This window comes from Schistocerca americana, chromosome 7 (assembly GCF_021461395.2).
Source record: "Schistocerca americana isolate TAMUIC-IGC-003095 chromosome 7, iqSchAmer2.1, whole genome shotgun sequence".
NCBI lineage: Eukaryota > Metazoa > Arthropoda > Insecta > Orthoptera > Acrididae > Schistocerca > Schistocerca americana.
The window spans coordinates 228,973,006-228,987,190 of record NC_060125.1 but is presented as its reverse complement, the minus strand read 5'-3'; the positions used below and the strand labels follow the sequence as shown (position 1 = coordinate 228,987,190).

Genomic DNA, 14,185 nt, shown 5'->3' with positions numbered 1-14,185 from the left:
ATTGTTGTAGATCTTTCTACAAATGGTCCAGGTTTCATAAACCTGTGTTACAAGGCAACGGCAATGTTATGAAAAGGAAAGATTGGTTCTCGTCACATAGAGCACATGTTGAGTTGCACATAGACACAACAAAAGACTGCCATACATGCTGAACTTTTGGTCAATACACCTTCTTTCTAAAGAGACAACACACACATATTCACGAAGCACAAGTCGCATACACACATTACCACTGTATCTGGCCACTGATGCCGGATTACGAGCAACTGCACCTGATGGGAGAAGCAATCTGGGTAGTGGGGATGAAGAGGACACTGGGACGGGGAGGGTGAGGGATAGCTGTTAGGAGTGGGGGAGGGGGGAAGGTAAAGTGCAGTGTGTGGGAGCATGCAGGGATGAGGTGGGGACAGGGTAGGGCTGTAGACAGCACTCACACATTCATGCAAGCACAATTTACACACATGACTGCTGTCTCTGGCTACTGAGACTGGGCTGCAAGCAACTGTGCCTGGTGGGAGAAGCAGTCTGGGTGTTGGGGGTGATGAGGAGACTGGGGCAAGGAGGGTGAGGGATAGCGGGGTAAGGATGGGGGAAGGGGGGAAGGTAAAGTGCTACTTGTGGGAGTGCAGGGATGTTGTGGGGACGGGGTAGGCCAGCTAGGTGCAGTCAGCTGTTTTAAGCCAAAGGGTTGGTTAGGAGAGGAGTGGAAAAGGAGAAAAAGAGAGGAGGGGAAAAGGACTAGTGGTCACATTGCTGGAATAGGTAGCTGTGTATGTTGGTAGAGTGCAAACAGAGAAAGGGATAGGTGGGTGAGGGACATGGATTATGAAGTTTGAGGCCAGGGGGATATACGAGGATCGTCCACAAAGTAAATTTCATTTCTATTTCTATCTGCAACAGTGCTACGATCGCAGTTCCGAGCATGTGCGGCAGTTACTCTGACTCGAGGAGAAGACATGTACGCCATTTTCAGATTGTCGCTGCCAATGTGTGCTTTGTGGTGCTTCTTTATAATGTCAGCCATAATTGAAAATGCAGCCATGTGTGAAATCAGATCTGTGGTTCGTGTTCTAAAAGCAAAGAAAGTTAAACCAAAGGAAATTGATCGGCAAATCTGTGAGGTTAACGGACAAAATGCTATGAGTGATTCAATGGTTAGAAGATGGTTCAGACTGTTCAATGAAGGATGTGATCAAGTGCACGATGAAGAATGAAGTGGACGCCCATCTATGGTTACCTAATGAATTGATTCTCACAATTGAGGAGAAGATTAAGCACAACCATAAGTTTACACTTAGTGCCCTTGATATGGAAGTTCTGCAAATCTCAAGATCACTTATTCATGAAATTGTTACTGAAAAACCGAAATTTTGAAAACTTTGCTCATGTTGGGTACCCAAAATTCTTACTGAACAACACAAAAAAAACAATGGATGGGCAGTGCACTTACGTTTTTGACATGCTACAATGAAGAAAGTGATGGTTTTCTTTCTCGGATAGTCACGGGGGATGAAACTTGGGTACCGTACGACACCCCTGAAACAAAACAGCAATTAATGGAATGGAGAGACTCTTCATTCCCAACGAAGGTTAAGCCTAAGCAAATCTGGACACCTTGAAAAGTCATGTGCACTATTTTTTGGGACAGAAAAGGCATTTTGCTGCTTGATTTCTTGGCACGAGCCCAAACAATCAATGCACATGGTTACTGTGACACCATTAAGAAATTGTGCTGCGCAATACAGAACAAGCCCTGAGGATTACTGTCAAAAGGTTGTTGCTTCCCCCCCCCCCCCCCCCCCCCCCCCTCCACGATAATTCCTTACCTCACACGGCGAATTTGACCAAACAATACAGCCCGGACCTCGTTCCAAGTGACCTTCATCTCTTCTTACACCTGAAATCTGTCCTTGGTGGTCAACACTTCAACAATGATGACGAGCTGAAAGAACTTCTTAGCACATCTTCATTGATCCATTATGGATCGTGGGACGACGGCCAGCATGAACAATAATGATGCAATAATTTACCAACAGCCGTATGTATTGTAGAAATTCGGCGTTACATTGATGCCATCTTCAGGCCCCACTCGTCATAGTTGTAAAATCGCTATCCACAGAAGGAGCCATATAACTGGATCCGTGAATCAAACCATCTTGCAACAGCTCTTGGTGGCCAGGCGACACAGACTGAGGGGCTTTGCAAACCACCTCAATCTGTGTCGCTTACTGTCTACAGAATTTCAAAGAGCATATTGCAGTCAAGATTGTCCAAAGTTTTCTCTAAATCTACAAATACCAAAGCTTAGCTTTGGTTAGTAATATATTTATGAATATTAATATTTGTTTGATGTTGGCACTGATTGTTGACAGCAAATCTCATAATTGTGTGAATGTATTATGAGGCTGTTGTAATTAAGTTTAACATTTAAAGAAATGTTTATAAGAGGCTCTGGTGTGGATATCACACGTTATCTGTATTATACACTCTGTGCAATCAACACTTCCTTTTCTATTGAAAAGTATCCCAGAACATAGTGCTACAAGACATTAGAGAGTGATAATAACAAAAATGAGTCAACTTTTTGGCATTTTCATATCCAAAGTCTGCTATGATCTGTGTAAAAACCAAGGAAGTAAGAATATTGTGTTTCATTAATTGATTTTTCCTCTTGCATTATTTCGAATATTGTAGTTCAACCATGTACAGTACAGGTTTGAATGTATTGTGTTTTATCCAAGTCCAGTAACAGTCTGTAGAGAACCATTTGTAATTATCAAGTAAATCAGCATGGTGATTTATAGATGCACCTCCCAAATAATTATGTGCAGCTTCACCAAAAATTTACATTGAAAGTACACTTCCACGTAGATCTGAATTTCTGAAACTATTTTGAAATTTTATGTGGAATGTTTGATCAAGGTGATACTTTCACTGAAAGAGACAGATATTTCTCAGTTAGGATACTCTCTCCTTGTATGTATGAGAAGAAACTTTTATGAAATCTTGATGTTTATTTCTCTGTTTTTAATGTTGCAGCAGAGATTGTCCCTTACTTTTCTGATGATTTATCTTTTGTATAAATTGGGCTCTTTCTCCTGTACCTTCTTGTTGGGTTGCTACGTTTCCTTGAATCATCCTGAAATAGAAACGTTTTATGTGCAGGCTCTGCAGGAGTTTGACATGGTGCGTGATGGAGACCGTGTGATGGTGTGCCTCTCTGGTGGCAAGGATTCTCTCAGCCTCTTACACACACTCCACCAGTATCAGTTCTACGCAAAGGCAAAGGGTGTGAATTTTACACTTGGTGCTGCAACTGTTGATCCAGGTAGCCCTGCTTATGATCCAAGGCCTCTCATACCTTACCTGGAGGCCTTAGGAGTACATTATCTTTATGAAGAGCAGAGTAAGTATTCTGTATGTGCATACCTGTCTTTAATATTGAACATTATGTGTATATTCCTTCTACTTGCTGTCATGTGGTTAACCTGGTAGCTATGTTAGAAAGTAAGACAATATCAGTAAAAATATTGGCAGAGATGTTTGATTTTCTTGTAGTAATTTCTGTTTGTTTCACTAAATCATCCTGTCAGTTAACAGGAAGACCTTTCTGATTCTTAAAGCCACATAAAAAAATTAGTTGCTATATATTTAAAAATAAAGATGATGAGACTTACCAAACAAAAGCGCTGGCAGGTCGATAGACACACAAACAAACACAAACATACACACAAAATTCAAGCTTTCGCAACAAACGGTTGCTTCATCAGGAAAGAGGGAAGGAGAGGGAAAGACGAAAGGATGTGGGTTTTAAGGGACAGGGTAAGGAGTCATTCCAATCCCGGGAGCGGAAAGACTTACCTTAGGGGGAAAAAAGGACAGGTATACACTCGCAAACACACACATATCCATCCGCACATACACAGACACAAGCAGACATTTGTAAAGGCAAGAGGCCATCAAACCTATATTCAGAACAGTGGAAACTAAAATGTCCTGCGGTTGCTTTCCTACTCCCAGCCGGGTGGTCTTTGCCTTTACAAATGTCTGCTTGTGTCTGTGTATGTGCGGATGGATATGTGTGTGTTTGTGAGTGTATACCTGTCCTTTTTTCCCCCTAAGGTAAGTCTTTCCGCTCCCGGGATTGGAATGACTCCTTACCCTCTCCCTTAAAACCCACATCCTTTCGTCTTTCCCTCTCCTTCCCTCTTTCCTGATGAAGCAACAGTTTGTTGCGAAAGCTTGAATTTTGTGTGTATGTTTGTGTTCGTTTGTGTGTCTATCGACCTGCCAGCACTTTTGTTTGGTAAGTCTCATCATCTTTGTTTTTAGATATATTTTTCCCACGTGGAATGTTTCCCTCTATTATATTCATATCATTAGTTGCTATATTATTATATTATTTCCTAGCAATGTGGCAATGGATAGATAAGTCTGGTGAAAAATGATCATATAATTTTAAAAATTAACTGACTTTATCTCTCAACATTGCCTCGTTTGGTACCTATGCATTTCATCCTTTTTCATTCCATTGGAACAGAGTATTTTAACAAACACTGTAAAATATTCTATTATGGAAGAGAATCCACATGTGTGAGGAGGCATCAGCAAACAGAACATTCCCACAGGTATAAATGGCACACAGGCATGGGAGAATAGTGTTCAGTCATGTTTGCTACTCATTCACAAGTGTTCTTTGATGTTTTGCTGCTTGATAATCTTTCAGTGAATTATCAAAGGAAGCTTCAGTTTGTTACTTGCCTCAGTGTGAATATCACAGAGAGCATTCACATTCTCAGTCTTGTTATTTTTCATCCACGAACTGCCTTTGTGATGTATGTCAGTTATGTAGTATCTGAAGAGAATGTGCTGTTGTTAATAGGAAAAGGTAGATGGCACAGTTGTTCATGGAATACAAGAGATCTACCCTACAAAAGGCAGGGGAACAGTGGTGGAGGGGATGGGGGTTAGAGGGAAGTTAACGTTTGGAAGCAAGTGTCCAAAGCACTCCTCGTTATAGCTGTTAAGTAACAAAGAAGATAAATTCATTACTTGCTTCCTCCTAATGAGAACAAAATAAAAAAGGCACAAGCTCAGGAGTGAGTGATATGCAAAACAACTACTTGGTGTAGTCAAATTGTCTCCAGTTTCTAAGAACCAGATCATAAATTCTAACCTTTCTTCAGGAGATATTTCTTGTTGATAGCTACTGCTGCTGTGAAATTATCCCCTCTGTTGCAGTGAGTAGTTTAGTTAATGAATATATTCTACCAAAATATCAGTAAAGTTTTGAAAGAAAGCTACAGAAAGGCAGGAGCTTTAATTCAGTGATAAGTGCACTACCACCATGTGTCTCATGATTGTGTAAAATTTCAGAAACCCACAGTTTTATTTTCTTACACAACTTTACTTTCTTCATAACAAAATAATTCTGTCTATCATAATGCATTGTCTGTAGTGTTTGCATATTTCAGTCCTTGTTCTCTCATCTGCTGTATTCCCTCCATTGTAAATGCTTGTGAAAAGATACAGGTGAATGGTGATGAACACTAGTGTATTGTTCTATGCTCTTTTGCTTGTGTTCTCCTCTGTTCACTTTGATGGAAGTGAGGGCTCAACAATCAGCAAGCCAAATTTTGAAGTGAGGCAACAAATGCGGTGTGTGTGTGTGTGTGTGTGTGTGTGTGTGTGTGTGTGTGTGTGTGTGTGTGTGTGTGTGCGCGTGCGTGCGTGCATCCATGCATGCATGTGTGTGTGTGAAGGTAGGGGGGGGGGGGTGTGGAGAGTGAGGTGACTGTTGGTTTGGTGAAAAAGCACTTGCTTATGTGCTTGTCTTGTTCACTGTCAACCAACTTTTCTTTCAAGTGATAGAGTGATTAAGGATAATGAGGGCCAATTATGTTTCTGTCTCTGTCCAAGTAATTTATGAGGATTATATCAGGGAAGTAACAAAAACCAGTGGCTATCTTAAGTCCAGCCAACAAAATAATCTTCACCTTCCTATGCGCACTCTCATTAGTATTACTAACATGTTTTGATTGTTGCAAAGAATGTTAAGAATGTTGATGTATTTAAATTACATCTATGGTCAAAAATCTGTACAAATGTCCTGTGGTTTTTGCCTAACATAATCAGATCATTCACTGAAATGTTCGTATGTGTCAAATTATGGTCAAAAGTCAGCAAATATTGTACCTAATAATTTGAATATATACCTGGTTTGGGGCAGAACTACTGCATCTTTTTAGTTCAGTTATTATAATATTAGTTACCATATGTGCTTTTGTAATCATCCAGTAGTTAATTATAAACCTTTTAAGGGTTTTTGTGTGTTGACCTTATCTAACTGGCTGATCACTTGTGTCAGAGTAGAAGCTACTGTAACCATAACGAGATTTTCACTCTGCAGCGGAGTGTGCACTGATATGAAACTTCCTGGCAGATTAAAACTGTGTGCCGGACCGAGACTCAAACTCGGGACCTTTGCCTTTCGCGGGCAAGTGCTCTACCATCTGAGCTACCGAAGCACGACTCACGCCCGGTACTCACAGCTTTACTTCTGCCAGGAGACAAGATACTGGCAGAAGTAAAGCTGTGAGTACCAGGCATGAGTCATGCTTCGGTAGCTCAGAAGGTTAGAGCACTTGCCCGCGAAAGGCAAAGGTCCCGAGTTCGAGTCTCGGTCGGGCACAGAGTTTTAATCTGCCAGGAAGTTTTACTGTAACCATGTTTAAACTTAGAAATCCAGAAATAAATACTCTTAAGTGCTGGCCTAATCTGCTTGAACTTCATCTAGATCCATTTTAACTATGCATTTGCTCAGAGCTTTAAATGGAAATGTTTAATAACTGCACATCACTTCGGTTTATTTATCTTCTACACTACATGTTATATTGAACACTTCTGAGGAATGCTAAAAAGTGACTAAATGCCACTTCTGTTGAAGATTTCAGCGAAAGTGTTAACAGAATCATGCTTACTGTGACTGACACAGTTAAAAAGAATCATCAGATTCATACAAATTACGTGAATTATCTTTTCTCATACAGTTCATGCACTTCTCCTTGGTATCTCATTTCCCTAGCTCTGAATCAGTAGAAGTTGGTTGGTTGGTTTGGGGAAGGAGACCAGACAGCGTGGTCATCGGTCTCATCGGATTAGGGAAGGATTGGGAAGGAAGTCGGCCGTGCCCTTTCAGAGGAACCATCCCGGCATTTGCCTGGAGTGATTTAGGGAAATCACGGAAAACCTAAATCAGGATGGCCGGACGCGGGATTGAACCGTCGTCAATCAGTAGAAGTCAGAAGACTTTGAGCTGCTATGTTTTGTATTCTGTCTTTGCTAAAAATCACCAATCAAGCAGTATGGGATGTGGTAGGTTTGTAGCAGCCATTGTTTGAATGGTATGTTTAATTTTGCTGTAATGTGTTCAGTTTCTTTGTGATAAAATAAATGATATATCAATTCTTGGCCCACTGAACTTGTAAAAACATAAGACCATCGTAATTTAAGTATTGTATAGTTCTCTATTTTCCATTATATTACTACTTAGACATATAAGGTGTTAGTCCTACTTATTGTGACAACTTTTATAATTTGCCTTTCCTGCTTAGAAGTACACAGTTTTATTGTATCAAGCACAGCTACATGGTTCTCTTGCTGTTTCAGAAATACTAGATCAGGCAGCCATGCTGGATAAATGTACATCAGTGTGCAGCTTTTGCAGCAGAATGAAACGTGGTCGACTGTATGCTGCTGCTCGTATGAATGGGTACAATGTTCTTGCTCTTGGGCAGCATCTAGATGACATTACAGAGAGTTTTCTCATGTCTGTGTTTCACAATGGGAGGCTGCGTACTATGAAGGCACATTACTGGATAAGGTAAACATCCCATTAAGTGTGTGTGTGTGTGTGTGTGTGTGTGTGTGTGTGTGTGTGTGTGTGTGTGCGCACACACATATATCACATAAAGGGCAGTCTATCATACTTTAATCAGCTGTGTCATACATTGTATGATACACATCTTAATGTTTCTGATAAGAGGCTGCTTGAACAGCCAATTGCCATTACCACCCAATAAGACCACAGCAGTGCCAATCCTATCTGGGAGATTTCCAGTATTTTCAATATGTATTTTTTTAGGGTAAATTTTTCTGTAGGACAGAGGTGGGGAATAAACAAAGTCGCAGCAAGTATAAACAAAGTGAACTACTGTAACTTGGAAGAGTAAGTGTACTTGAGAGAAAACTCATTTAGCTTCTTTCATCAAATTATGGTGATTCTTGAAAATAAAAGTTATGTATTTCTAATATCAATATAGGAGAATGGAAGGTAGTTGCAATGTCATCCAGGAGTGATGCTAGGATTATTTTGAACCCCAGATAAGTGTTTGTAGGCCCAACCCATAATTTCTTATTTTAAACTTTGAGTATTCAGGTAAAGTCAGAAAACTTTAATGCAAACAAAGCAAAGAACACCTATTTTTTAAGAAACTTTTTAATACTGAAAGTTTACATCAATTTGATACTTTTCAAAATTACACTTCCTTTCTAGCTTATTTAAATGTGAACTCTTTTGTAATCCCAGTACAATGAAACGAGTGTGGTAGCTCTGACTCTATTGCAATCATAACTGATCCAACAAACTGCTATTGCCCCAATGTAATTCTCAAACAATTCTTAACTCTTGCAAGAACCCTGGATGACGACACTGCTTAGGCAACAGTAACAGGCAAAGTGCAGAAAATCTGTAATGCTGGTACATATGGAAATATATTTGCATTTATGACAAGCATTGAGGAGGTACAGAGGCAGAACTGGCTCAGACCCGGAATTAGCTACCTAAGTTTTTTTTTTTAAACTACAAAATTTCTTCTTTCAAATCATGCTTATTGACACATACACTGTACAAAGATCCCATGTTTTCTATGTGCTATGATAGTGTAGAATCACCTAGGCTCGTGTAGTCTACAAGAAACCAAATGCTTCCATCATGTTTTCTATGGCAACATACCCCATAATTAAGTTTCCTACAACTGTACTGTATCTGGAATAACATTGAAAACATTAGTGTAAAACTGTCCTCTGGACTCAGGTTGAAATCTTCTGGTATTTCATTTACAAAGCATTTTCTGTGCCTTTACATTTATCTCTATCACAAACCATTACATTCAACTTGGAAAGTATTTCAGTATTCTCTGGTATCTTGCAAGTTTGAATAAATACTATGCCAATGATTTCTCAGTTTATTTCATTCTTCCACTAAACTCTTAATACTGACAGTTTTCTACATCTGTTGCGGCTTCCTATACTTGAAGCACAATGTTATTTTTGTTTATTGCAGCTAATACTTTGTACCAGATTGAGGACATTAAGGTACACGGAAATGATTTCAGATACTTCTGAAAGCCCTTTAGTTGAGTATGTGCCTCCACAGTCAAAGTCAGAAGCAAGTTCAACCTCACTTTGTAGTCCTGGTAAATAATTAATAAATATATGAATGACATCTATTTGTGTATACCATCTTGTTTCCTATAGCCCATAAGGGGATGATTCAGTATTACACTTCAACATATATTGTTATTTTTATTGTATTTTGTGGGTTTATAGACAAGATTAGCATATATTCTTGGTTTTAAAATGGTGTATTGAAATATCCATTGAAACAAAACTCGCCTTGTGCATGTATTGTAATGTAGCAATATGTTGGTAATGAACTATGGCAGATGTCTTGTTGCGTGCTCTTGAATCCATTGAAAGTTTATTTGCGGGTTTGTTCACCAATCTCCTCAGTGTCTCTCCAACTCTACGTTGAGGTAGTGTAGCTGAAACTTTCTATAGTAATTAGACTGACTAGAAAGAGTAATATTTACAATCGAGTCTATATAATTATTTATCAGAGATGAGCATCATTTATTTCTTCCTTGAATACAACTTTTATTCTTGCTATTGAGTTGTAATATGTAATATTCGCAATTATGAGTGCCCTTCATCTTATCAGAGCAAGAACAAAATCAGTCATTAACATTACATTCAACAACAAAGACAATAAAAATCGAAGATAATGCAATGATAATGTTCGCTTTTCTTACGCTAGGTGCAACATCTTTGGTTCCTACCCACAGTGCATTATCTGATGCAATTAACACCATAAAAAAAAAAAAAAAGGTATTACAAAATTTTTGTTAAAAGCTCTTTCACATGTGCATCAAACTTTGACAAAAACTCTTAAGACACCCCAAAAATTGCCATGACTAAGTCACTGTCACCTCTCAAAGTGTCTTTTAGCAAGAAAAAGAGTCACTTTGATTAAATGATGCAGTTCTTTGGTTTAGTACTGCTCTTCTCTTACAAAGTTTCTGTCTAAAAGATTTTCTATGGCTGAACAACTATTTAGTGCTTTTTCTAATTACTGCTACTCAAAGTACACTGTTTTGTGGTGATCACTTGCTTTAATGTTCACTCACTTTTGTGTTAGCTTTTTTACAACCTCTTGGTAACCCCCTAGGCTTAGCCTGGTACAAATCGGACTTAAGAGATATCTGTGTGTCACAAAAACAAGCCAGTCTCTTTTTGAAATTTCTCCATATTTTAAAATGAACTTAAACACATTTGAAGGGATTGGTTGATTACATTTTCAGTCCCACAAGAGCCTTTTCGGTGTTTGCTCAGGTCCTCGACTGACAGATTCTTTTACCTCTAAACTGAAGTGCTTTTCTTCACTCCACAAATCAATATAAAAATCTAAAAGCTTCTCATTCCTTGTTGATCTAGCTGTAAAAAAATGTGCAGCTTCCAGAATGACTTCATCACTGTCACCGTCATTTGCTCTGTATACCTTCTCAGTACAAATGCCACCCTAACTGTCACCTCTCTCTTAATCGATGTGGTTCCATTTCGGCAACACTGATGCTACATATGCTTCTAAACAGAGTTTTTCTTGCCTATCAACATCTGCAAACTTTTGAAAAATGGCAGTAAATTTTGCATGAGAGGGCCATTCTTAATTACTTAAATCACAATAACCTGAATCAGTTATAAGTGGGACTGTCTAACCAACAACATACCTTCTCTCCGAGAATCCTGTCAGCTGTTCATGGTTTAGTGGTTAGTGTAGCTGACTCTCAATTACGGGACCCTGCATTTGATTCCCAGTCAGGCTGGGGTTTTCTCTGCTTGGAACTGGATTTGTGTCCGCCCCCGGTAGCTGAGTGGTCAGCGTGACAGACTGTCAATCCTAAGGGCCCGGGTTCGATTCCTGGCTGGGTCGGAGATTTTCTCCACTCAGGGACTGGGTGTTGTGTTGTCCTAATCATCATCATTTCATCCCCATCGATGCGCAGGTCGCCGAAGTGGCGTCAACTCAAAAGCCAGGCGAACGGTCTACCCGACGGGAGGCCCTAGCCACACGACATTTCATTTACTGGATTTGTGTACTGTCCTCATCATCACTTCATTATCACCAGTGTGTAAGTTGCCAAAGGGGTATCAGATAAAAAAACTTGCACCAGTTGGCTGAACATCTCAGGTGGCATACACAAACTTCATTTTTGAGACTCCTGATCTGGTCCGGTTGACTGTCAAGTAAGGTAGCCTCAACATCATCTCCACATTCTTCTGAATCGCCCAACACCATTGGTTTAGGAGTGGCACAAAGGTTGATAATGTCTGTCTCTGTTTTCCATCAATGCCTTTTTCAGCCTCACATTCTTGTTTTTGATAATCTGATGAAGCACTGTAACACTTTCTTCCATTTGCGTCCTTCATTTCCATTATAACAAATTGCATAGAACTGTGTGATGCAGCAATACAAACATGAAACTTCCAGCACAACCACAAAATAATGGGGAGCACAGCAGGCTGTTCAGCTTGACTGACTTCTTTGCACTGCTTATGACTACTGACAAGGCACTATACAAAACAAAATACAAAAAAACAAACATTTGCATGCCTGCACTCACACTAATTTGGCAAATTTGGTCCTGTAATCTTGGCTTGTCAAAATTTGCTTTTGATTGGTGTGCCATCATTGATGGTTGGAGAACTAACACATTATCTGCGTATCCAGTAATGCTGGCAACTGATGGGTTATGCATGGGGCCATATCAAAACAGCCTGAAGAGACACGATTAAGCGTTGGAACTGGTAGCGACAAAATAAAATAAAATCATAAGGATGGCTGTAGGTGTTTCTTTTTTTTGCCATGATAGTATATTTTAGTCATCATTTAAAGGTTGTACTTGAAACTTTGTAAAAAAGCTTTCTCAGGACAGTTTACGTCTTTCTTCAGACGAATGAATGAATAAATATTTAAGGATATGGGACAAGCTAAATAAATATTCATACTGAACTAAACATTTCGAAGTGAGTCACCATACAACCCCAGAAAGATAAGCTTTTTTGTAAAACTACAGTTGTGTTAAGATTACTTTACAGTTTCTGTGATGCATGGCACAAAGCTTTCATATTTCTTTGGCTCTGGTGCAACTTTTGAACATTTTTGATGTATCATATGTGATATGGATACATAAATCAACAGCTGTACGCAAACTAAGGGTATTGATATATGTGATATGGATAGTTAAAAATGTATGTAAAATAAGTCAAAGGTAATCCTCACCTATAGCAGACCGATGTGTGGACCAGAGTCGCATAATAGAAAATGGCATTCACACTAGCTTTTGAGCACTAGCACTTTTCTAACAATAGTGCACACATTCACACACACAACCAAATGCACACTCCTGTATCCATGGAAAGTCTGTTGGGTTGTGTGTGTACTATTACCGAAAAAAGAGCTAGTGCTTCAAAGCTGGTGTGACTGCTGTTTCCTGTTATGTGTTACAGTGATCCACGCATTGATCCATTATAGATGAGTGGTTGCCTTTCCCTTGTTGTACATATTTTTCCAGCCAAAAATTTCCATTATTGTTATGAATTAATAGCTAGTATTGCTTGACTTATCAAGTGGGATCATGTGTTTAGTGCTCATTTTCAGAGTGAGTTTTACATCTACATCTACAGTAGCACACATTTAAAATACAGTAGGATTTCTGCAATCCTGATCTCTGTTTGTTCTTTAGGATTAAATTTATTGAGAGTTGTTGAGATGTGCATTACTCACATTTAACATTAATTTAGTTGTTTTCAATAATTTCCAGAGAACGTGATCTCAGAGTTATTAGACCATTCATTTATGTGCGAGAGAAATCCTTGAGACAGTTTGCTGAGTCCAGAAACCTACCTATAATACCTGAAAATTGCCCAGCTTGTTTTGAAGCACCAAAAGTGAGTAAAAACTTGGCTTATTGTAGTCATTATCAGTAAGGGTCAAGTTTCAGAGGGTATAATTGTTGCATTCTTTTGTGTGCACCTTATTTGATATTTGTAATAGTTGTATTTACAGTACATCTGTACTACGATATGAGAACTACTCATACCTGAGACAATAATGCTAATATGAGACTCGTGAATACTGCATGTTTCAGTCCTGATGGTACAAATTTTCAGCGATAACAGAGAAACATAAATGTATCAAAATAAGACAAAAAAGAAACTATGACACTCTCAGAGCACTAATCTCACTTTTGAGAATCAAATTACAATCCAATACATCTCTCAAATTACAGTCAGTTCAATTTAGAACACAGTCAAATGTTCAAACCTTCCCATAAGCTACTGTTGCTCAGCATACTAACAGCTTCAGTCTTCAGCCATCAATGAAGTGAGAACCGGAAGAGTTTGTGTTTGCAGATTATGTAGTCCTCCTCACCAACACTCAAGACGGTGGCAAAGTCACTTTTGTTATGTTTAAAATGTCTTGAAATGGATGACTATGGGAATTAACCCAGGTAAATACAAAACTTCACTATAAATTCAGTTTTCCAGGGTTGCAAATTCAAAGTGCTCTGGGAAACAAACCAAAATTTGCTCAGGGTTTAAGATAAGCCAATTTAAACATCAATTGCATAAGAAGAATTACTATATTTGAGATTTGTTCACCATGTGCAACAAATGCAGACATTAACACCTCTGGAAGCACATTATATGCTTAATCAGATTTGTGGAACTGCTCTCAGATCATGACAAAAAGTTTCTGTGGTACATACAAACTTAGAAACGTGACTATTCCATTCTCAGCATTCTATTAAATTCATGCTGAAGATATTGCAACTGGGGCAGCTCA

General features: G+C 38.9%; 1 protein-coding gene across 1 annotated transcript in view; it reads left to right on the top strand.

The window, feature by feature from the left end:
- Positions 1-14,185, top strand: part of LOC124621786 — a 104,375-nt gene that overhangs the window by 67,709 nt on the left and 22,481 nt on the right. Inside the window, exons 15-17 of the mRNA XM_047147220.1 lie at positions 3,166-3,406; positions 7,669-7,882; positions 13,161-13,287. Of these exons, the coding sequence (XP_047003176.1) occupies positions 3,166-3,406; positions 7,669-7,882; positions 13,161-13,287 (582 nt within the window). The remainder of the gene's footprint in view (positions 1-3,165; positions 3,407-7,668; positions 7,883-13,160; positions 13,288-14,185) is intronic.